This window comes from Heteronotia binoei, chromosome 7, assembly GCF_032191835.1.
Source record: "Heteronotia binoei isolate CCM8104 ecotype False Entrance Well chromosome 7, APGP_CSIRO_Hbin_v1, whole genome shotgun sequence".
In the NCBI taxonomy this organism is placed as follows: Eukaryota; Metazoa; Chordata; class Lepidosauria; order Squamata; family Gekkonidae; genus Heteronotia; species Heteronotia binoei.
This window is the reverse complement of record NC_083229.1, coordinates 94229130-94251125: the sequence shown is the minus strand read 5'-3', so window position 1 is coordinate 94251125 and position 21996 is coordinate 94229130. Positions and strand designations below refer to the sequence as shown.

General features: G+C 38.6%; 1 protein-coding gene across 1 annotated transcript in view; it reads left to right on the top strand.

Annotated features, from left to right (window-relative positions):
* The window catches only part of TMX3 (thioredoxin related transmembrane protein 3), a 32378-nt gene that overhangs the window by 644 nt on the left and 9738 nt on the right, over positions 1–21996 (top strand). Inside the window, exons 2-11 of the mRNA XM_060244063.1 lie at positions 1728–1782; positions 6653–6692; positions 8066–8189; positions 8569–8614; positions 9900–9980; positions 13574–13673; positions 17128–17205; positions 19566–19632; positions 20641–20739; positions 21659–21716. Coding sequence (XP_060100046.1) covers positions 1728–1782; positions 6653–6692; positions 8066–8189; positions 8569–8614; positions 9900–9980; positions 13574–13673; positions 17128–17205; positions 19566–19632; positions 20641–20739; positions 21659–21716 — 748 coding nt within the window. The remainder of the gene's footprint in view (positions 1–1727; positions 1783–6652; positions 6693–8065; positions 8190–8568; positions 8615–9899; positions 9981–13573; positions 13674–17127; positions 17206–19565; positions 19633–20640; positions 20740–21658; positions 21717–21996) is intronic.

The following is a 21996-nucleotide window of genomic DNA, read 5'->3' as shown; positions in this document are numbered from 1 at the left end:
GATTGCACCTTTAAGACCAACTTAGTTTTATTCAGAACGTAAGCTTTCGTGTGCATGCACACTTCTTCAGACGAGGAATGAGGTGCAGTAAGCAGAGCCACATATAGCTGGTGGGATTTGAAATGCAAAGTGGTACAAAGTTAAAATCCAATAGCAGAATAGTAAAATTAACTGTTGTTGACAGTGCCTTTTTAAGAGATTCGTGACTATGAACCGTAACCTAGTCTGATACATGGAACTCATTAAACAGAGCAATTGTGAACGCCCATGCACATATGTGCAACATGTGGCTAGGTTATATATTAATCTTGTTATAAGCCCCTCCTACTTGGTTTCCTCTACCTGTAATAGCAGCTGTACTGCAAGTCATCTCGCATTTCCACTTCAAACACAATAGAGTTGTCATTTTCAGTTGTCAGCAATATGGGTAAATAATGCAGAGACTATTTTTGGCTGTATTTTTATTTTTTGAAAGTTTAAAAGACAGAATTATAACAAATGAAAGTGCACAAATATGTACATACAAAGTGAGTTCTGGAGAGGAGGCACACATTAAATCAATACAAATAATAATTTAATAATAATAATACAAATAATAATAATAATCAGGGAAGGGACAGTGGCTCAGTGGTAGAGCATCTGCTTGGTAAGCAGAAGGTCCCAGGTTCAATCCCTGGCATCTCCAAAAAGGGTGCAGGCAAGTAGGCGTGAAAATCCTCTACTTGAGACCCTAGAGAGCCGCTGCCAGTCTGAGAAGACAATACTGACTTTGATGGACCAAGGGTCTGATTCAGTATAAGGCAGCTTCATATGTTCATATATACCGTATGTTCAATTGTGTATAATCATTATTAATCAATGCCATATTTTGATGTAACAAGCATAGAATGCCAGCAACATTCCCAGTGACTCCTTACTTTACTGTATTTCATGACATCCCATAGTTTATTCATCATTCATACTTGCGATTGAGATGTCCAATGATGTGCAAATGCCAGTCTTGCCATATTTAATTCAGTACAAATACATATGGACCATTGCAGCTTTTAAAAATCCAGCGCTTAAGGTTAAATGAATTTGTACTGTTTCTGTAATATTCCAGAAGACTGAATATGGAAACTGTACAGCTTGTAGTTTGTGTAATACCATTTGTGGCACAGCAATTTTAATGTTTAATTTTTAAACTCCAAATAATTGTGTTATTATATAAAAGAATTTGTGCCAATGAGTTAATTTATGTATCTTTTTGGGAATGGAAGTCTATGCAAACACAGCTATGTTGAAGTTCTGATTGCTGTTTGGAGGTTTTTGGCCATCAAGTCACTGCTGACTGATGGTTGACCCTATGGAGTTTTCAAGGCAAGAGACATTCAGTGGTGGTTCGCCATTGTGTGCCTTTGCATTGCAACCCTGGACTTCTGTGGTGATCTATATAAATACTAGCCAAGTCTGACCCTGCTTAGCTTTTAAGTTCTGATGAGATCAGGCTAGCCTGGGCTATCCAGGTCAGGTTCCTGCAATAGAGAAACATGGAATTCATGTTGTGGTGCATTAGAAGTCACCGAATTAGAGAGAGCATCTGCTTAGCAGTACTTTGTGGAAGCTAATTCTGGGGGTTGGGAGGATGGATCAGATAAGAGATGAACAAGCATTTTATGTTTTGTTTAATGTTATAGACAAGGATATCTTTTCCTTTTTCTCTCCTGTTCCTTTCTTATCCCGGACAGTTGCTGCATTTATCCTAGCTGTAAATGCATCATTTGTGGAAGACTTAGATGACTCGTAAGTATGCATTATTTTTGTTTTTAATTCTGGCATAAATCAGTGTGTTCAATATTACAGGGAGTCATGTAACAGAAAAGAAGTCACATTTGTGATAGTTACTGGTAGTAATATACGAGAACTTGTGGGCATTCAATGAAATTGCTGAACAGTCGGGTTAGAACTGATAAAAGGAAGTACTTCTTCACCCAAAAGGTGATTAACATGAAATTCACTGCCACGGGAGGTGGTGGCAGCTACAGGCATAGACAGCTTCAAGAGAGGATTGGATAAACATATGGAGCAGTGGTCCATCAGTGGCTATTAGCCACAGCCTATTGTTGGAACTCGCTGTCTGGGGCAGTGATGCTCTGTATTCTTGGTGCTTGGGGGGCACTGTGGGAGGGCTTCTAGCCCCACTGGTGGACCTCTTGATGGCACTTGGTTTTTTTTGGCCACTTTGTGACACACAGTGTTGGACTGAATGGGCCATTGGCCTGATCCAACATGGCTTCTCTTATGTTCTTTTGTAATATATATGGAACATTGGGAGATAGGTTAGCTATGGGACATGGGGAAGAGAAAGAAGGCAGAGGAGAGCTTTTGTGGAGAAAGGACTCTCAAACTTGTCTGTTCTGAAAAGAATCTTTGTCACTGAATGATCTATCTGGTTCTCTGTGTGCAAAGAAAGGCAAAATATGTGGTGTCCTTGCTTTTTATTAATGTACTTCCAAAAATCAGTTTAAAATAGCTTTATAGGACTTTGTGACTCATTGTGGGTTGATGACCACTGGATTAAGTGCTTGTTTGCATTTATTATCTACTTTGTTATTAACTACTTTGTTTTAATAAGAGGTGTTTTCATTTCATTTTATTTAGTTTATATCCCGCCCTTCCCACCAAAGCGGCTCAGGGCGGCTCACAACAGAGAAGTTCTAACATAGGATTAAGTTTTAAAATACATCAATTTACAACATTTAAACAATAAAACAGTAAAACAAAGCCTGAACCAAAGTACCATACTACAGCCTTCTATTCGAAATTTTCAAGTACCGATCAGTTGTATGCCAACCGGAAGAGGACTGTCTTACAGGCTCTGCGGAACTGCCCAAGGTCCCGCAGGGCCCTCACCTCTTCCGGTAGCTGGTTCCACCAGCAAGGGGCTGTGATTGAAAAGGCCCTGTCTCTGGTTGACTTAAGTCGGGCCTCCTTTGGCCCGGGGATTGCAAGCAGGTTTTGAGAACTCGATCTCAGCACTCTCTGGGGAACATGTGGAGAGAGACGGTCCCTAAGGTAGGCAGGTCCTAGGCCATATAGGGCTTTAAAGGTAATAACCAGCACCTTGTACTGAACTCAGTATATTATTGGCAGCCAGTGCAGTCCCCGGAGCCCCAGCTGGATGTGCTCCCATCTAGGAAGCCCTAATAGCAGCTGGGCAGTGGCATTCTGCACCAGCTGCAACTTCCGGGTTTGGCACAGGGGCAGCCCCATGTAGAGGGCATTACAGTAGTCCAACCTTGAGGTGACCGTTGCGTGGATCACCGTTGCCAGATCGTCATGCTCCAGGAAAGGGGCCAACTGCCTCACCTGCCTAAGATGAAAGAATGCGGACTTGGCAGTGGCTGCTATTTGAGCCTCCATTGTCAAGGAAGGCTCCAATAGTACCCCCAAGCTCCTGACCTTGTGCGCCGTTGTCAGTGGTGCACCGTCAAAGGCTGGTAAGGGGTTTCCCTTCCCGGGCCACGACGACCCAGGCAAAGGACCTCTGTCTTGGCTGGGTTTAACTTCAATCCACTCAGTCTGAGCCATGTAGCCACGGCTTGCAATGCCAGGTCCAAGTTTTCTGGGACACAGGCAAGCTGGCCGCCCATAAGTAGATAGAGCTGGGTGTCATCGGCATACTGATGGCAACCCAACCCATACTTTCGGGCAATCTGGACAAGGGGGCACATTTAGATGTTGAACAACATCGGGGAGAGCACCGCCCCCTGAGGCACCCCGCAATCAAGCGTGTGTCTCTGGGACAGTTCACCCCCAATCGCCACCCTTTGTCCCCGACCTTCAAGGAAAGAGGAAAACCATTGTAAGGCCAGCCCCTGAATCCCCGCGTTGGCGAGACAGCAAGTCAACAACCGATGGTATCGAACGCTGCCTATAGGTCTAACAACATCAGTACCACCGAGCCGCCTCGATTCAGATGCAAGTATATGGCAGTTTCCTAAAGCTGTAGTCCGGATAATTCTTCACTGGGAGTAAACCCCATCAAATACAGTGGATCTTACTTCTAAGAAGATCTACATAGGATTTCCTAATACACTTGCATGGGGCTTGGGGTCCTGCTCACATACTTGGCACATTTTGGCCCTTTGTGCAGTGGGTACTGAAAGTCCAAGAGCATATCTAGGGGATTCTACATAAATTATTAATTTGAACCTATATGCAATCTCTTTAGTAGTCTCAGGTGTCTAAAATAGCTGTGATAATTCCTTTCTTTCCCTGTTAACACAGTGTTTTGTCTCAGTCTCTAACTTTCTTGATTACATCTATTGAAACAAAATAGTCTCAAACAATTTTCTGCTTATTTTACAAGCTATTGAAGTTATTGGCTTTCACCAAACTTCATGATGTGAAATAGAAGCTTAAAAGGAAATGAGTTGCATCCAAACTTCTGCAAGAAGAGAAGGTTTGCAGAGTGTGGATCCTCCCTACCTTCCCCTTCCCTGAACAGCCTTATGGATCATTGGGTGCGCCACAAAGAAAACAGTTGTGCTAGCACAGACCTTGTCAAGTTTTCTTTAGACCAAGAAACCCAGACCAAATACAACTTTTTCTCTATCCAATTAAGCCAGTTTAATGTTGCATCTAAATTATAAATGGAATTCCCAGCTGGTAGAGAAAAATGTCCTTTAATAAAGGGATGTTATTGCAGGGATATTTTTTACTGGGATATTATATATCAGGTGATGTTATTTACCTCAGAAAGCTTTCATTCGATTGTTTCCACATGTTAGGTGGTGGCTGGCATCTTCATCTACTGAATTAGTACTGATTTCAGGCAGTATTCCTGATAAAGACCTGCTAAATCTGATGTATTGAGAAAAGAGTGTCATTAACATACTAACTTTAGTCTGTGAGTTGAGAGATCTAGAATAACTTGGATTTGTCTATACTAGATTCTGGGCAGCTAACTTTATCTTTAGTTATGACACTAAAACCCAGGATGCTTTTCACACATGTTGAATAATGCACTATCAGTGCACTTTATTTAACAGCTGATAACTGGCACCTCTTGCTATGCATTATTTCATCAAAATCTGGAGACAATGCCTGTGCTGTAGCAATCTTGAGTATGCTGTTCAGGTGTGCATATATAAGTTGCAAACCTACTTTTGATTTATTGACATTCATTGCAGAAATCTCTTGGGCAATGCTTTGAGCCTAAAACCCAGGGGAAAACATGAAATGGCTGGGCATTGCGAGCTTTGTACATAAGTTGCTTCATGTGTCAGCCAATGGAGAAAACACATAGTTTGCTCTGTAGTTCCTGTGTGATTGAGCAAGCTAGGCAAAGCAAGCTGTGATGTAGAAGGAAGCAAGAGAGAGAGAAGGAAGTAGATGACAGTGAGTTGCTTGTGGTCCTGATAGGAGCTCTCTGGGGGCCTGATTTGGCCCTCAGGTCACACATTTGACAAATCTTGTCTAGAGGTACAGTGATTAAAATGCTTTCTTTGATTTTCTGAAAGAAATATTAAGTTATTGGGCTCAGTATCCTGTGCTTGTTTGATGGACCTAAAATGTTTCAGATAAGCCCTGGATATGTTTCTTGGAAACACTGCTGTGTGAGTAGCAACTCTTGAAGGAAAACGTCATGGCTGCGTGGATTCCCTGATCAGTTAGTCTCATAGGATGTGACTGAAATTGTATTATAAAACTCCTGCCTTTAGTGTTGTTACACTACAGAAATATTAAAGCATCTAAAGTACACCTTGTTGCTCTGCATTGTTATACAGGGTATATATGTTGGGTGCTGGTGGTGGGTTGACCAGTTTCAGTTCCCTGTAATCAGTTTGTGGCATGCATTGTCAGCTCATACAAACCATTCTGTACAGATATACAAAGAAATATATGTATGTATTTGCACAAAACGTGTGTTTACACTAACAATGTAGTATGTGGTGTAACATATGAATTGGTCCTTAGAATCAATTAAAGAATGGAAGATATGGATGTTGAAAGCTACCTGAACAGAATACAGCAATAAAATGGCAGTTGAATTACTCTCTGACTTGATTTGGATATGGGTGGTAGAAAGATATATATTGGCAAACTATTTTTTATCTTTAATTTTTTTAAACTTTATGTACTAAGATCCACTTGGTTAGATCTCTTCTAGCCTAAGTTCTCTTTATTTGATTAATGTTATTCTGGTGTTATTGTTGGGCTGATCTTTTGTTTAGTATCATTTCCCCCCCTTTCTTTCATTATGCCTTAATTAAAGGCGGATGTCAATTTTTAAAAACTATCACTATGCCTAAAATGAATACAGTACTATGCATAAATTGTTATTGTTTTTATGTTGTAACCCGCTCTGAGCCCATTTATGGGGATGGCAGGATAGAAATATAACAACACGACAATAATAAGCATTTCTCAATTTAGGCACAACGATATTAATGTATTATTTTTTATATCTTTTCAGTAGTGAAATATATGAAAGTCATCAGCAGTACAGCAACTGGGCTCTGTCTCTTACCAACAATTGGAACCACCTTGCATGTTATGTAGTAGTATATACCATTAGGTGTAATGGCATATTAGTTTGTTAAGATGTCAATTTCTAGTAGAAACATTTCAGTGTTATACATATTTCATTGGAATTTTTTTTTTTTAGGTTTAAAGAAAATCGTAAAAATGACATTTGGCTTGTAGATGTGAGTATGAAGAGTAACACTTGCTTAAAATACACAATTCATCCTTGTTTATCTTAGCTCTGGGAAAGCTTTATAAATATAGATACAAATTTTCTTATGTATGCCAAATGCAGTGTTATCCTTTTGGATGGTTGAGATATCTGACATTGTAGGGTCCTAATTGATATCATAGAGTCTTAATTGTGGTGATCTAGAAATCAAGTAGCTGATCAGTTGAGCATTTGTTTTGCAGATATATGGAAAAAGAAATAAATTGGTAACTGCCCTCTGAAGTGCTCCTCGAGCATCATAGTTAGATAATAAAAGGCAGTATATTTTAGATTTATGTATATGAAGTAATATGCATTTATTTTAGCTAGGTGTGATGCTGATCTTTATATAAATAATATTGATTGTTTTAAGTATTCATAAGTGTTCTTTGATCCATGTATATTTTTAGGGTTATTTCTACAAAATGACTAGAATTTCTACAAAATGAGTAGAAATAACCCTGAAATTCCAAAAGAGTGCCATTGACACATATTTGCAAAATAATCTTTGCCCAAGAAGACAAAAACATCCCTCTTTACTAACTGGCATCTAACAGAAGAATACATAATGTTTCTGTATGTGGAAGACTGAAGAGTGAGATGGAGGACATAATCCAGCTGTAACGATACTGGGTTAGGTGCTATTCTAAGAATAATCCTGGAACAATTGAGAATAATCCTCTGGAGCAGCAGTATAGAGCCCTAATCCGTTAGAAAGTCAGACTATTAGATGTATCTATAGTGTGATTAAAGTAAAAATAAAATCTCAATTAAAAATGTGGTAGAACTGGAAAAGCAAAGAGAATCATGAGGTTTGTTATGTAAAGCTTCAATACTATAGAAATTAGAAATCTAATATAGAAAAGTGGCTGATGGAGTAGATTTCACATTTAGTAGTTTAGAAGAAGAGAATATCACTATCTTTTTGCACCATATCATAAGGTACTCTTAAATAAATTAGGAAGGCAAAATGCTTCTGTGCGCATCCAGCTTTGTGTGCAGAATTCACAAGACAGTGTCATTGCCAGAAGTAAAGATACAGATAAATAATATTAAACTATTCTGCTTGCAGTTAAGGATGACTGAAGTTTTTTAGACCCGGGTGACAAAATGAAATTATATTAATACTGCCAATGAAATTATGTTAATACTGCCATACTTTACATCCTACTTGGCCAGAGTTTATGCTATATAGGTTTATGCTGTAAGGGAGCCAAAGTTTATGCTATTAGGGAAGTTGAACTCTCAAAAGAGTAAAGGAAACTGTTGCATAGAAGTTCCACATTCATGTGTGACAGATTGTTTACAGATTCCATATCCTACTTATTTTTGGCTTTTTCTCAGTTTTACGCACCTTGGTGTGGTCATTGCAAGAAACTGGAGCCTGTGTGGAATGAAGTTGGTAAAGAGATGAAAAGTACTGGATCTCCAGTTAAAGTTGGAAAGATGGATGCAACTTCGTATTCTAGTAAGCGCGCTGTTCAAGAGAGAAGCTCTTGCTCTCTGTGTTGTATTTCGTAATTGTTAGAAAAGCTAACTCTATCCAAAATATAAGCACAGTGGAAATTAACTATGCAATACAGTAAAGGAACTGGCAAGACCTCTGGCCTGTATATAATCTAGATAGGAAATATAAATTAAATGTATTTAAATTACCTTATCTGGTATCTTCTTCCTCTAAAAACAGGATTATGATGAAAGTAGCACCTTTAAAATGTAGAATGTTTGAAGCTGTGCACCGTGTTTACATTCAGTAAGGATGCCAGTAAAGTGTTTTGGATTATTTGAACTATGACAGAGAAAGTAATATATCTTTGAATTTTAAGGTACATCCCTGTTTTCCGTAGGTATTGCATCTGAGTTTGGAGTTCGAGGCTATCCAACCATTAAACTGTAAGTTTAGCTTTCTGGAGTTGTATATTAAAATGCTACTGGCTTGTTACCGTCTTGCTACATAATTTTAAAAATCCTCCTACACTTTTGGGATCACAATTGACTCAGAAGGCCTTAAAAATATGTAAAGTCACAACATGCTGCTTTGTACTTCATGTATTGTTGTATACTAAAATTATTACTCATTCTGTATATTTAAGTCTTCTTTCCTGCTGTTTGCAGAGTTCTTGTGATGACAGTTTTATGTGTGCATTTTTAATTTGTGGTTTGGTTAAAATTGCTTGGAAGAAAGAAATGAGTGAAGATGAAATATTGTATGCTCAAGTGCAAACTACAAATGTTAACAAAAGATTAATTTAAATAATAGACTACATTTTGTGAGTTCTGGGCTTTTAGTAAATTTGAAGTAATAAAAGTTCTTTGAATTGCAGTACCTTGCTGTGTAAAATCCCTGTAAAACATGCCTTCTGGCATCTTAAAATGCTAATACATAAATGCTTCCAACCCCCCCCCCCCCCCCCCCAAACACTTAGGTTCCTAAGACTGTTCTTCTGAACTATACCTTAGTATTATTCTTCTGCAGAGCTGCTTTTGTGGCTTTCCTCAGCAAGGAGGTGTAATTCCCTTCTCTGTTGTTTAAGATGAGTAGAAAAACATAGAGAACTGGCTTTTTGTGTATCTTTTGGAGCAGAGACAATTTTATTCTGGTTGGCCATTTTTAACTTACGTTAGAATTATGCAGATACGTTATTGCAGAGGGGAAACAAAGTGGAGGATGAAAGCTTGGTTACTGAAATTCTTCTGCAAGTATTTGCAGAATATCTTTAGCCCTGCTGACAAATAGAAAAGGCAGGAGTGAGTTGGACTGAAACCAGGTGCTCCTTGCCATGGCTGGATAACTCATGGAACCAAGTGTTCTGATCCTCTGATGTGTGCTGGGTTGTAATGCAGCACACATCAGAGGATTGGAACACCTAGTTTCATGTATTCCAACGTTCTGTTCTCTCTCCTCCCTTCTCACATAACAGCTGATTAGTTCTGTGAAAAGCTGCATTGTTTCTTCCTGCCCCTTCATACCAAGCAATAATGATTTTCAAAAAAGGTTTCTACTTTTCTTAAATTTTATAATGTAGCTGATCCTTAGTTGTATCTTTAGCCACTAATTACTTTTGGCATTTAACTTTCACTGAATATGCTGAAGAAATTGAAACACTTACAGTACTCAGCCAGCCTATATTATAATTGAGACACGGCTAACCAAGATGTTTAACTATCTTTTATTTAGGTTGAAGGGTGACTTGGCGTACAACTATAGAGGATCTAGGACCAAAGATGACATTATTGAGTTTGCAAACAGAGTAGCTGGGTAAGTATTTATGCACTTTATCTAGTGTGGGGGAGGATTTGTGGTGCTGTTCTGGTAAATGCAGGGCAAGAGAAGGATGAGGGTAAGTCATTGTTCTCATTGATATCATTTGCTATTAGGAAAATACAAGTGGGGAGCCTTGGGAAGGGGAATCCCTCTCCCCTGCATGTCCACATTACCTATTCTTTTGCTCACCCCACTTCCTCATTTTTTTTCTTTTCCCACTGCCTCTTCCAGTTCATTTCTCCTGCCTGTTATCATCTCTCCCTCTCCCTTTTTCTGATCTATCATCAGCCAGGTAATGGGGGTGGGATGGAACTGGAGCAGAAAGAATGCCAGATGCACTTTCTCATCCAAGCCTCTCTCCCTCAGCCATTGCCTGGCAGCTGATAGGGAGGGGCTGAGCTAAGAGCAGAAAGTGTGTAAGACATGCTTTTATCTTTAAACTCAGCATTCCACCATCATCTGTCCAACAATGGCAAGAGGGGCAAGCTTAGAGTAGCAAGTAGACAAGGGAAATTCTGCTCTAATCCCCTCCCTACCCCTCAGATGGCCCACTTGCTCTTTCTTTCTCTCTCTCATCCTCCACTCTGCTGTGTTCTCTTCCCTGCCACCTCACTTCCCTTTATCCTCCACTTCATTCTCTTGCCCCAGCAGTGAGTTGGGTAAGATCCTCTTTTTAAACTTTTCAAATTTTTAAGCAAAATCAGGAGTTTTCCAGATTTGTAGAAAAATCCTCCTCATCTGAGCATTGCTCCATTGGATTTTTTAAAATCTGCACTATGGGAGCTATGTTCGTTTTTAGATATTGTCACACAGCAGGGGACCAGGAAGGGCCTTCCACTGGCTTCTACCACTCTGGTAAGAGTCTGTATGGGAGGGCACAGAGTACCCAATCACCCATGTATCTTTCTTTTTAACAAAACCTTTGAACCGTGACTGAAGAGACATGAGGACCCAGACAGTTTAAAAGTAACAACAACAGATTTATTATGAATGCTCAAAAATAATAAGTGGATTGTAAAACTTCTTAGTGCATAGTGAATAAAGAAAAACAGTAAAGGTGAAAATAAATGAAATTCCTGACATGTCTGACTAGATGTTCCCTTGCTATAACTTCAAAGCAACTCACCCTCCTTTGGATGAGGGATTCCTTTCTGACTGCAACATAGCTCCAGAGAGAACCACTCTCTCTCCACCAAGAACAACTTCCCTTTCTAGCTGGGCCTTTTTATGCTTTCCTCCCAGGTCCCACCCCCTCTGGACTAGTTTTCCCTCCAAACACTTTGCCACCCAGTCAGAGGAACAGAAGGAATCTTGGAACATGTAGGCCCACCAGCAACTCCTAGACAGGCTTCTCCTTGCCCTCAAGGCTGCACTAGGCCTAAGATCATAACAGATACAAATGTAAAAAAAAGAGAAATGGTATGAAATTATGTTTTGACTTTAAAAACATTATGTTGCTATGTCAATCTTGTCAAGCATGTTTGGGCTCCTTTATCCCATTACAGCTGATTGATTGATTACCTATCCTTCCCAGTCTCAGCCTTATTCTTGTGAATTCTTCTGCACTTTCAGGTTTTCTATGGTATTATGAAATGCTCACATTGCTAAACCCATCAGTTCTAATTACTTGAAAAGAGTTCTGATTAAATATATGGATTTGTCACTGCAAAGCAGCTTGATTTATTAAGTTCTCATTAGTCTATATGAATGTTATTCCAATGTCAACCCCTTAGTTATGCTGTCATCTCCTATTGTAATCCAGGATACTAGCTAGAAGTGGGTTTTGGTTAAACCTATACAGTACAGAAATGTGAGTTTTTGATTAACTGTTTACAACATAGCATTTCTTCAGACTTTTATTTTCATAATTTATCTAACTTGCAGCAACTCATTCTTATGTGTTGTAAGATGAAACCTAGCAGAACATGACTTGTGTTGAATATCTAAAAACTTGCTGTGATGCGGGGTACTGCAGGGGTTCCCAGGGTGGCACCCAGGGGGTGCCTTGGCTCCTGCTAACCTTTTTCCTGGCACCTGCCAATGTTTTAGAAAGTAGGTAGGGCTTTTTCCATAGTAGGTTGGCCATTAGAGATAAGATTGGTGAAAAGTCGCTTTGGCAGCAAGCTGCCACCACAGCACAAGGATCTTCACTATAGAACTGGAAGTCTGTACAAGAAAATATTTTTGGACAATATGTTCATTTTAAAAAGGCATCCTTGTTCTGCCTCATTCACTCACATGTGGTTGGTGTCACCTTCTATGGCAGCCATTTTGTGGCTGTAGCAGCCCTCACCTTTTGTCAGACTTGCAAAGGGTACCCGCAGGCTCAAAAAGCTTGGGGACCCTTGGTGAAGTGGATATAATGTCAGGCTTGGATTTGGGAGACTCATATTGAATATTCATTGTGCTGTGGCAGCTTACTGGGTGACTTTGGGGCAGTCACTCAGCATAGCCTACAAGGTGATCATTTGGGAGAGGACAGAATAACATTGTAGGCTGCTTTGGATTCCCATTGTGGAGAAAAGTAAGGTATACGTATTTAGATAAACAGTTTGATTTGTTATTTACTACAGAGTATTATAATTTTTTTTAAAAGTACCAGATATAGATAATATTTAACATTTAATATAACCTTTAGTTGTTTTGTATGATTTTTTTTTTTGCAGTCCATTAGACTTATGTCAATCTGTTCTGGAGATTATATCAATTACTTAGCAAATAAATGATTACTCATTGTGATCAATTCCTAGAAGTGTTCATAATTTTTTAAAAGAACACAGCTATCATAGAAGGAAATATTGGGGTGAATCAGTCTTGTGGACATGATGAAATTAGCATTTCACATTCCTAATTAAGTCTTTAGAGTGCTTCTACCTAGACTCCAGTAGTGATGCAACTATAGAATACGGTTTCTGAACTGAGAAGAGCAGGTAGGATGATGTAACATTTGTTAACAATTCTTTGAGGCTAGCATCTTAGAAAAACACCTGTCATTTATTTTCTTTAAATTCTTAGTTTGCTAAGTCAACAAAAGCACTTCTTTGAAAATCAGATTAGTAATGGGGTTTTTTTTAAAAGCCAGCTGGTAGTAATTCTTTTACATTTTCATCTGACACCTGAAATCTCTCTCTTAAATTTTAAATAAAAATAAGGCTTTTCAATGAATCATAGAATCATAGCAGGGTCATCTAGTCTAATCCCCTGCACAGTGCAGGAAATTCACAAGTACCACACACACCCAGTGACCCCTACTATGATAACATCCTAGTTATATGCAGTATACTTGATGCTTTAAAAAAAATCACTGTACAACCTTTTTGATCCCTTTCATGTTCTGATTCCATGGGATCTAAATTGAGAGTAATTTTACCTTAACTTTCCACATTTGTCCAGATGCAGTGTTTTGAAGTAGTGTTAGTCCAGCCATTGATGAGAAAATTGCTGTTCAAACTATGTTCTGATATTAGTATTGTAGCAGGACATAATTTCTAGGAGCATAAGTAGTGGAATATGAACATCGGAAATGAACTCAGGAACTGTCCCCCCACCCCTGCTTATATTGCTCTGTATCTTTCTATGTTCTTCAGGCCTGTTATCCGACCTCTCCCTAGCCAGCAGATGTTTGAACATGTACAGAAGAGGCACCGGGTACTTTTTGTGTACGTTGGTGGGGAATCACCATTAAAGGTTTGAAATTGTGCTAAATGTATATTTTTTGCCTTTGCTCAGTACAGAAGGAGTGTACTTTCTGAAAATTCCCTGCTAGCCAGGACCGAAATACTTTTTGACAAGTACTTGTAAATATTCTCTTAAAATTGCAGCTTCAGAATGACTGTCATCACAGTAAGTCCACAGTGGATATATTTTATGGTACTGGTGAGATGCAAAAGAAAAGCCAAGTTGCCATTAAGATTTATGAGAAAAAAGACCCTGGCAAACAGATATATTTATTTATTTAGACAGTTTTTATTCCGCCTTACCTTGCGAGTGTGCTCAGGGTGGCTTACAGCAAGATTTGGAAAGATTAGGTTGGTAGATTCTGATACAAGATCCCAGAATACAATCAAAACTGTAATAAGAAAGAAAGAAGACTTGCTTTGAGATATTTGTAATGATTTAAGAAATATAGGTTTTTGCAGGGAAAACGGTATTGGAGAACTGTGTTGATACAGAGACATAAATGCAAGTAACATAGAGTAGAAGAATGTGTGTTTGTGTGTGTGCTGCTTTAAAAAAACTCAAAAGAAGTTGTCATAAAACAAACCTCAGTACATATTTAGTACATTATAATCAACATCTAAAGCAACAAAATATCAATGAAACCAGCTTCAGCCCAAGGCCCTCTTAAATTTACAGTTCTGCCTTGCATCGTGGGTTTTTTTTTTTAAATTACAAGGGGGAAGGATTAGCTCCAACATCATTGGGCAGCCTTTCTGAAGACACAAGGCTGTTATATAAAATAGTTATGATTGGCCTTTAGATTTTTTAAAGCTAGAATTGTGAATAGGCAGGGAATTGTGAGCAACGAGAGCATGGTAAAAGCTGTCTGGGTTCATAGCAGAGAGGCATTTCTTCAACTGAGGGGGTCCTAGCCTGTACAGGGCTCTCAAGATCAAAACCAGTACCTGAAATTGAACTGAAAATGTTGATGGCATAACTGTAAATATTAATGACCAGCAAACAAGCTGTTGTGTTCCGTACTAGCAACTGAGATGTTCTCTGAGCAGCCATTCTTGGAATTCATTGAAGTAATCTAGTGCTGACGTTACTGTACATGAACCAGCATGGCCAAGTGACTGTGTCCAAGAAGGTATGTGGCTTTCAAGCTAAATGTGCTTGAAAAGACACTCAACAGCACCGACTTGCTTTTCCATCTACAAGGCTGGATCCAAGAATACCCCCTGGATCCAATAATGCCAAAGGCATCACAACCAAAGCACCAGCCTCCTTTATCAGTGCCCCCTCTGTCTTGTTTGGATTCAGCTTCAGCTGGTTCACTCTTAGCTAGTTAACTGTGGCTTTCTAGGCATTGCCCAAGGACAACGAGACAGTTACATTGTTAAAATGATATATGAGATGGTTGTCATCACCATGATCCCTGACCTACAATCTCACACGCATCCTAAACAGCATAGGGAACAGAACAGTGTTGGCTTCACTCCCAACAAATCAAAGAAAGCTGGGTTAACAGCTTCCTTAAATAATAGAGGAGTTTTGCCAGGTATGCTGCAACAAAAGATTTCTATGCTTACAGGGGGTATATTGCCTGATTCCTGCTGCATAACTTCTTCCCATGTGGTTGTTCATGTGGATTCTACAGTCACTAGTATAGCCATTTTTGAGGCTTGAAGGCAATATAAAAGGAAAACAAAAAGTTATTTGTTTTTACATACATAAAATCTGGGAAAGTTTTCTTTATGTAAAACATTTTATGCTGCATACCTACTCAATTTAGCATCTGCAAGTTTTAAAAATATATAACTGTTAAAAACAACAGTTAAACAACATATGTGAACACAAAGGGTCACTAAGGAAACAGAAAATACTTCACCCACTGATGAAACAGAATGATAGCAGAGGAAAAACTGATCTCCTTGGGCAGGGAATTCCATCATTTTCATGTCACAATTGAGTAGGTCCATTCTCAGATTGCCAATCCATCTAGCTTCAGATGATAGGAGCACCTGAAGCAGGGCATATCAATATGACTGTAAGCCTTACAGTTTAAGGGTTGAGTAGGTGGTTATGAGAGTAGGTGGTGTTTAAGATACTGTTCCCAAAACAGCTTTAAAAGGTCAACACTAGTAACTTGAATTGGACCCAGAAGCAAATTAGGAGGTATTCAGGTGGAACAAGACTGGCAAGATAACCACTCAGAATTCAGTGACCCATCCCAGGCAGCATTCTGTTGTACCAGTAGTAGCTTCCAAACACTCTGCATGGGCAGTCTCACACAGAGCCTATTGCAGTAGTCTGATCTAGATGTTACCAAACTGTTAATGGTAATGGAAAGATCCCTTTTTAAAACTTTTGCCCAGTAAAGGTGAAAGCTGGTGAAAAGTGCTCCTGGTCACTGTAGCCACCTGCTTACAAACAGGAGGCTTGGGTTCAGCAGCACTCCAAAGTTATAAACTTGCTAATTTAAGGAGGAGTGTAAAACAGGAGATGCCTCAACTCCTGTTTCTGTCCCTCTACTCACCAGCAGTACCTCCATTTTGTTGGAATTAAGTTTCAATTCATCAGCCCTCATCAGTCCCCAAACCGCTTTCAGATACTGATTCACAGTTTCCATTATCTCCCTGTGAGCCATTGGAAGTGCAAGATAGAGCTCAGCATCTTCTGTATGTTGGTGACAACTCAACCCAAATCTCTGGATGGACCAGGATTTTCAGGTAGATGCTTAGAAAACGTAAGGTACAAGATGAAACTGTGCAAAACTCCAGAGCCCAAGGGGGTGTGCAGCTGCCCACCAGCACCGCCATCTGAGACCTACCTTCCAGGTAGGACCAAAACCATTGTAGAAGATGCCTCTCAGTCTTAACTGTGAGAGGTAGTCAAGAAGGATACCATGTTTGATGGTATTGAACATTACCAAGTGGTCTAGGGATATGTTTTGCTTCTATAAGAGTAGTAATTTTGTCTTTGAGATAAACAAATCTAGATGTTAATGTCTTTAAACAAGGTTGATTCCCCCCCCCCCCAAGGGTCTTAAATGCATATTTAATGTACAGTTCAAAAAGAGGATCCTGAATTTTAGATACTGTCACTAAAATAACTATAATATAGTTACATATAACAGAACTTATCTTTAATTGATTTCTGATCTTTGTGATCAGCTAAGGAATTGTCTAGTAGAATTAAGCTTTCTATTTTGCCTGCAATGCCTTTGCAATACCATATCTTCAAGGTGCTATAATTAAAACACTCACTACCTTCACTTGAAAAAAACAACAACTGTTTGTTACATTACTGTAGGTTGTCCTAAGAATTTTGTATTGGTTCCCATAGGCAAACTTCATAGTCACACTGATTTATTTTTAAAGAAGAACGAATACTTAGCAGTATACAAATTATGTGTTCTTCAGGGATTATTCATGAAGATTGACAAGTTGCTTTAAAATATCTATTTGTATTTCCACAGGAAAAATACATAGAAGTTGCTTCCGAACTAATTGTTTATACATACTTTTTTTCTGCCTCAGAAGAGGTACTACCTGAGGTAAATCTACTTAAGAATCTATTTGATTTAACATTGAACAATCACATTTTTTACTACTGGGTCAGTGTTCTTTAAAGCATGAAGTAAATAGGGGTTTTTTATTTGTATTAGTCTTACTCTGTTAACTAAGTCATATAGGTGGCATGAGAACTGTCCATTCAGCTATGACTTTCTGAAACAATCACAGCTGATAGCATATGGTATTAAATGTTAAAAGTGGGTTGCTTTAAGGTCTATGGAAACTGCACTGTTCAGAGTAAAAAGAAAGTCATAAGTGAACACACGGTTCAAATACACAGAAATGCACGCTTAAAGTTTGAATCCTTAATTTTCTGTGACCTGCTTGAAAAGATTCTATTCTTGATCTTGTGTTATGGATAGGCTAGGCTTACAGCAGCTGTGAGGATGGTACAATCAAGTCTCTGTTGCCAGTTGGTGGTTGATAGAGGAAATAGGTAATTTACTTATTGGGAAACCACAGCAAGGTTAGAATGGAACTGGCATACCTTACTGTGTTCCCACATCTGCTATTTGATACAGTTGTGTTGTTATGGTCTCCATGACCTAACCTATCTTCCATGTTACCCTTGGACTAACAGTAAGAAAACAAGACCTCTCTCTTTTCCTCTCCCCTGGCACTTACTAGCAAAAGAAGCATGGTCGTGTCTCTTCCTTCATAGATCATAGTTCATGGTAGATCAGTCTGTTTTGGCTGCAACAATGTAGAACATACGTTATAGGCTGTGTTAAAGGATCCAGGAGAGCCTTTTCATTGACACGGTAATGGCAAGCTTAATACCTCACAAAGGAACTGGATTTGTCCAAGTGTATGCTGCTGACAGAGATTAGCTGCCTGTGTATGAGAGCATTCACAGAGTTTCACCTTAGTGTTCTTGTGTGTGGCCTTAGCAGGCACAGGCTGAAGCCTCTTGTTTATAAAATGCAGCTGATTAAAGTTAATAGCTCTCTGTTCAGGATACCATAACCTGAAAGTTGACTTCTCACTTTTTCCCTCATAGGAAGTGCATTGTAAACCCACACTGGGTGCCCTTACATAAAAAAGGGAAGAAAACTTCTAATTTTTTTTATTATTTAAGGGCACCCAGTGTTGGTTTACAATGTGCTTCAATTAAAAAGCTGTACTAAGATGTGATTAATATTGATAATATTGGTATTCATTCACTTAAAATAATCAATGATATCAGGTTTTGACAGATCCTTTATTAAGTATCTTGGTGCCAAGTTCCACATGCTGGTGGTTGATAACGAGGCAGCAAAACTGCAGATATAAATTGGGATGACTTCACCTCAAAAAATCAGCCCTTGGAGGAAGAGAACCAAAAATATGGAACATAATAGAATAGTCGTAACATTCAGACTAGAATGGTTGGCAAATTAAGTATTTAATTTAAGAATGAGCATAGGTTGAATTTTTAACACATTTAATAAAAACTGTTTAAAATACTGTTTTGTCCAACTAGAACAAAGAGCTGCTTTTAACATTCCAGTTGTAGATATGTTTGTCCTGGAATAGCTGCCTGTTATGGAATATCATGATTTCTTCCATTGTGCTGGCATAGGTAACAACACATCTCAACTGCTTGTATCCTGGTGCAGCAGGACTTAAGCTAAGAGTGCAATTATGTCATAAAGATGGCTACAGTGTGCTTTATCTCCTTATGTTAAGCACTAAACAGGTTTTCAAAACAAAGCTGGCAAGACGGCTCATTATATTTTTGTTCTTTGGCAGTGTAGCTGAGTTGTTTCTATGTCATGGATATTTTTAGTGACTTCATTATACCTTCAGGATTCGGTGCTCTATGTGAATAGCTGCTGTAATTGTAAACTCCAGGGATTATCCAGTCTGTGCCACCTTGAGATGTCATTTCTTTGTGTCACCTTTTTGGTTATTTTTTAAAATGCTGTAAAAATGGAGTCAAGTTATTTCTGTGGAGAAGAAAACTGCCAGTCCTACATTTTTTTATTAAAAACAACTGTTTTCTTCTCTCAAGAAAAATGCACCTTAATCTTGTACTGGAATAAAATTCCCATTGAATGTTCTTTAAATGTGTGAACAAACTTACTAAACACATTTATTATATATTTACAACACAGGATCCAAAACCTGCCATTTGTTTAAACCAAATAGCTCATTATACAGTATGTAGCATTTTTCCTTTGCTGAATTTGACCATTAAATTGGCAAATATAAGTGAGAAGAAACAATGCTTTGAAATAACTTGAACTGTTGTAAAACATAAATACTAAGAAGGTCTGCATCTTAAAGGTTTTTGGCAACCCAGAAACTTTGAATCCACATATGTCACTAAAACATTCACTTTCTTTTTCTTCTCTTTCAGTATGTGACTCTCCCTGAAATGCCAGCTGTTCTAGTTTTTAAAGACGGAACTTACTTTGTATATGATGGTAAGTTGAGGGCTATTCATATTTGCTGAGGGTATAGTTAGGACTGCTAGGCCTCCTGCTATGGTGCCTGCCATCACTCCAAGAGACAGTGGGGGGGGGAACCCCATTGCCAGTGTCACCCTGTGCACTGCTACATCACTTCCAGGGAGAACCCAGAAGTGACATAGGGTAACTCTAGGAATTGCTGGAAACTCAGTGGGTTTACCATAGAGTTTCTGACAATTCCTAGAGCTACCCTACATCAGTTCCAGATTTTCCCTAGAAGTGATGTGGTGATGCACAGAGTACTGTAGCCCCTTTCATGTCCACACCCCTGAGCCTCCTGCTGGTTGCCAGAAGGCCAGAGTATAGTCCTATAACCCTGAAACACAGAGGATATACTTCTATACAAGGTAATACTTCTATATAAGGTATTTTTTCAGTAAGAAATTTTCACATAGTCCTTTAAAGTAGTTGCTGGGGTAAGCAGTGGTAATACATGTATTCCCTCTCCTTTTCTGTTTAGAGATGCAAATATGGTATCAGGTTATCATGTGTTTCATGTATGCCTCATAGCTAGGTAGATTAGACTTCAAACTAAGTTGTTATTTTTACAAGTTTTTTATAAGTCTGTGACCCCCAAAGATATGTCTTCTTGAATAATATATTGGAGTCTACTTGTATGTTCTCAAATGAAATACTGAGTGCAGTGAACAACTCAAAACCACAAATCCAGCTTTTTTTCTTGATCCTTTCCATGCCCGTTATCAGCCTAGGAATTAGCTTCCTACTTTTACGTAAGTCTGGTGCCTTAAATTAGTAAAAAAGTTTACATAGATTGTTTAAGATTTCTGATGTGTGATATGCTTTTGTTATATTACATTATTTCATAGAATATAGAGAAAGCTTGTGCATAATTTTCATTTTTATGAAGGTGTGCAGTTCTATGACTCTATGAAAGCTTTGAGGAGGCTTTCTTGAGATAATAATGGGTAATTTTATCCTCCCCTTTCTGTGCATATAAAAAAGAATATGAAGATGGTGACTTGTCATCCTGGATAAATAGAGAGAGATTCCAGGGGTATCTTAATGTAGATGGATTTACACTTTATGAGCTTGGAGACACAGGTAAGATGTTACTATCTTGAAAACTATTGTCATATTTGTATAACATATTTCCACCTTTAAATTAGCATATTTGGTTTTCTTAATGTTGTGGCTGAGATCTTTAAAGGGCTATGTGTGAAAACAGGCAGCTGCCACCCATAATTTCCTTTTTTTTGCCTATGAGATGAAAATACTCATTTGATTTAAAGTTATTAAACCAACTACTGGAGGCTGAAACTCCTGTCCAATTCATGCTAGCTTCCCATAGGCTGACAGTTTCAGCTCTGCAGTTCCTGACATGGTGTACTGGTTAAGTGCGCGGACTTTTATCTGGGAGAACCAGGTTTGATTCTCCGCTCCTCCACTGGCTGCTTGTGGAATGGCCTTGGGTCAGCCATAGCTCTTGTAGGGGTTGTTCTTGAAGCTGCTGTAAGAGCTCTCAAAGCCCCACCTACCTCACAGGGTGTCTGTTGTAGCGGGGTGGGGGGGGGGAGGTAAAGGAGATTGTGACGCACTCTGAGACTCTGAGATTCAGAGTATAGGGCGGGATATAAATCCAATATCATCATCATCATCTTAAAATGCTAAATAATCCCAGGGTGACCAACACATTTTTTTCTTTCTTTTTTTCAAAATGTGTATTTTCGACTCAATGTAACTCCACATATATAATAGGTACAGTATGGAGAACTGAAATTATCTACCTAAGTTAAATTACTTTACTTCAGTGCAATTTTTATCTTCTCTCTGAGAGCACTTTCCTAGTGCAATTAAGGATCTTCATATTTAGTGTTTACAGCTGAGCAGAGTTTTACATTTAATGGATTTAATTTTAAAGTATATATTGTTGCTGACAAGTGCTTCTTAGGGATAAGAGTCTAATACGCTATTTAGAAAAAAAATGTATTTAAAGAAATTGTGTTTTCTCCTCTTGTTTTAGGCAAACTTGTGGCTATTGCGGTTATTGATGATAAAAATTTTTCTTCAGAACATACCAGGTAAATTGTTATCTGTGTTAGAAATCAACTGACTGACTGGAAAACAGCAGGATAATTTTTAGTGAAATATCAAAAAACACTTATGTAGTTAGAATGCTTTCAAGCAATTGTGTAGCATTAAATAGCGAAATGTCTACAAGATGCAAGATATCTGTATGCCCATTCACCCAGCTGATCTAACCTGTAACCTGTTTCCATAAGTAATATAAAATTCAGTGGCAATTAGATTTCCTTACAGAACAGGTGCTGCTTGTATTGATGCTGCTTGGACAAGTCTATC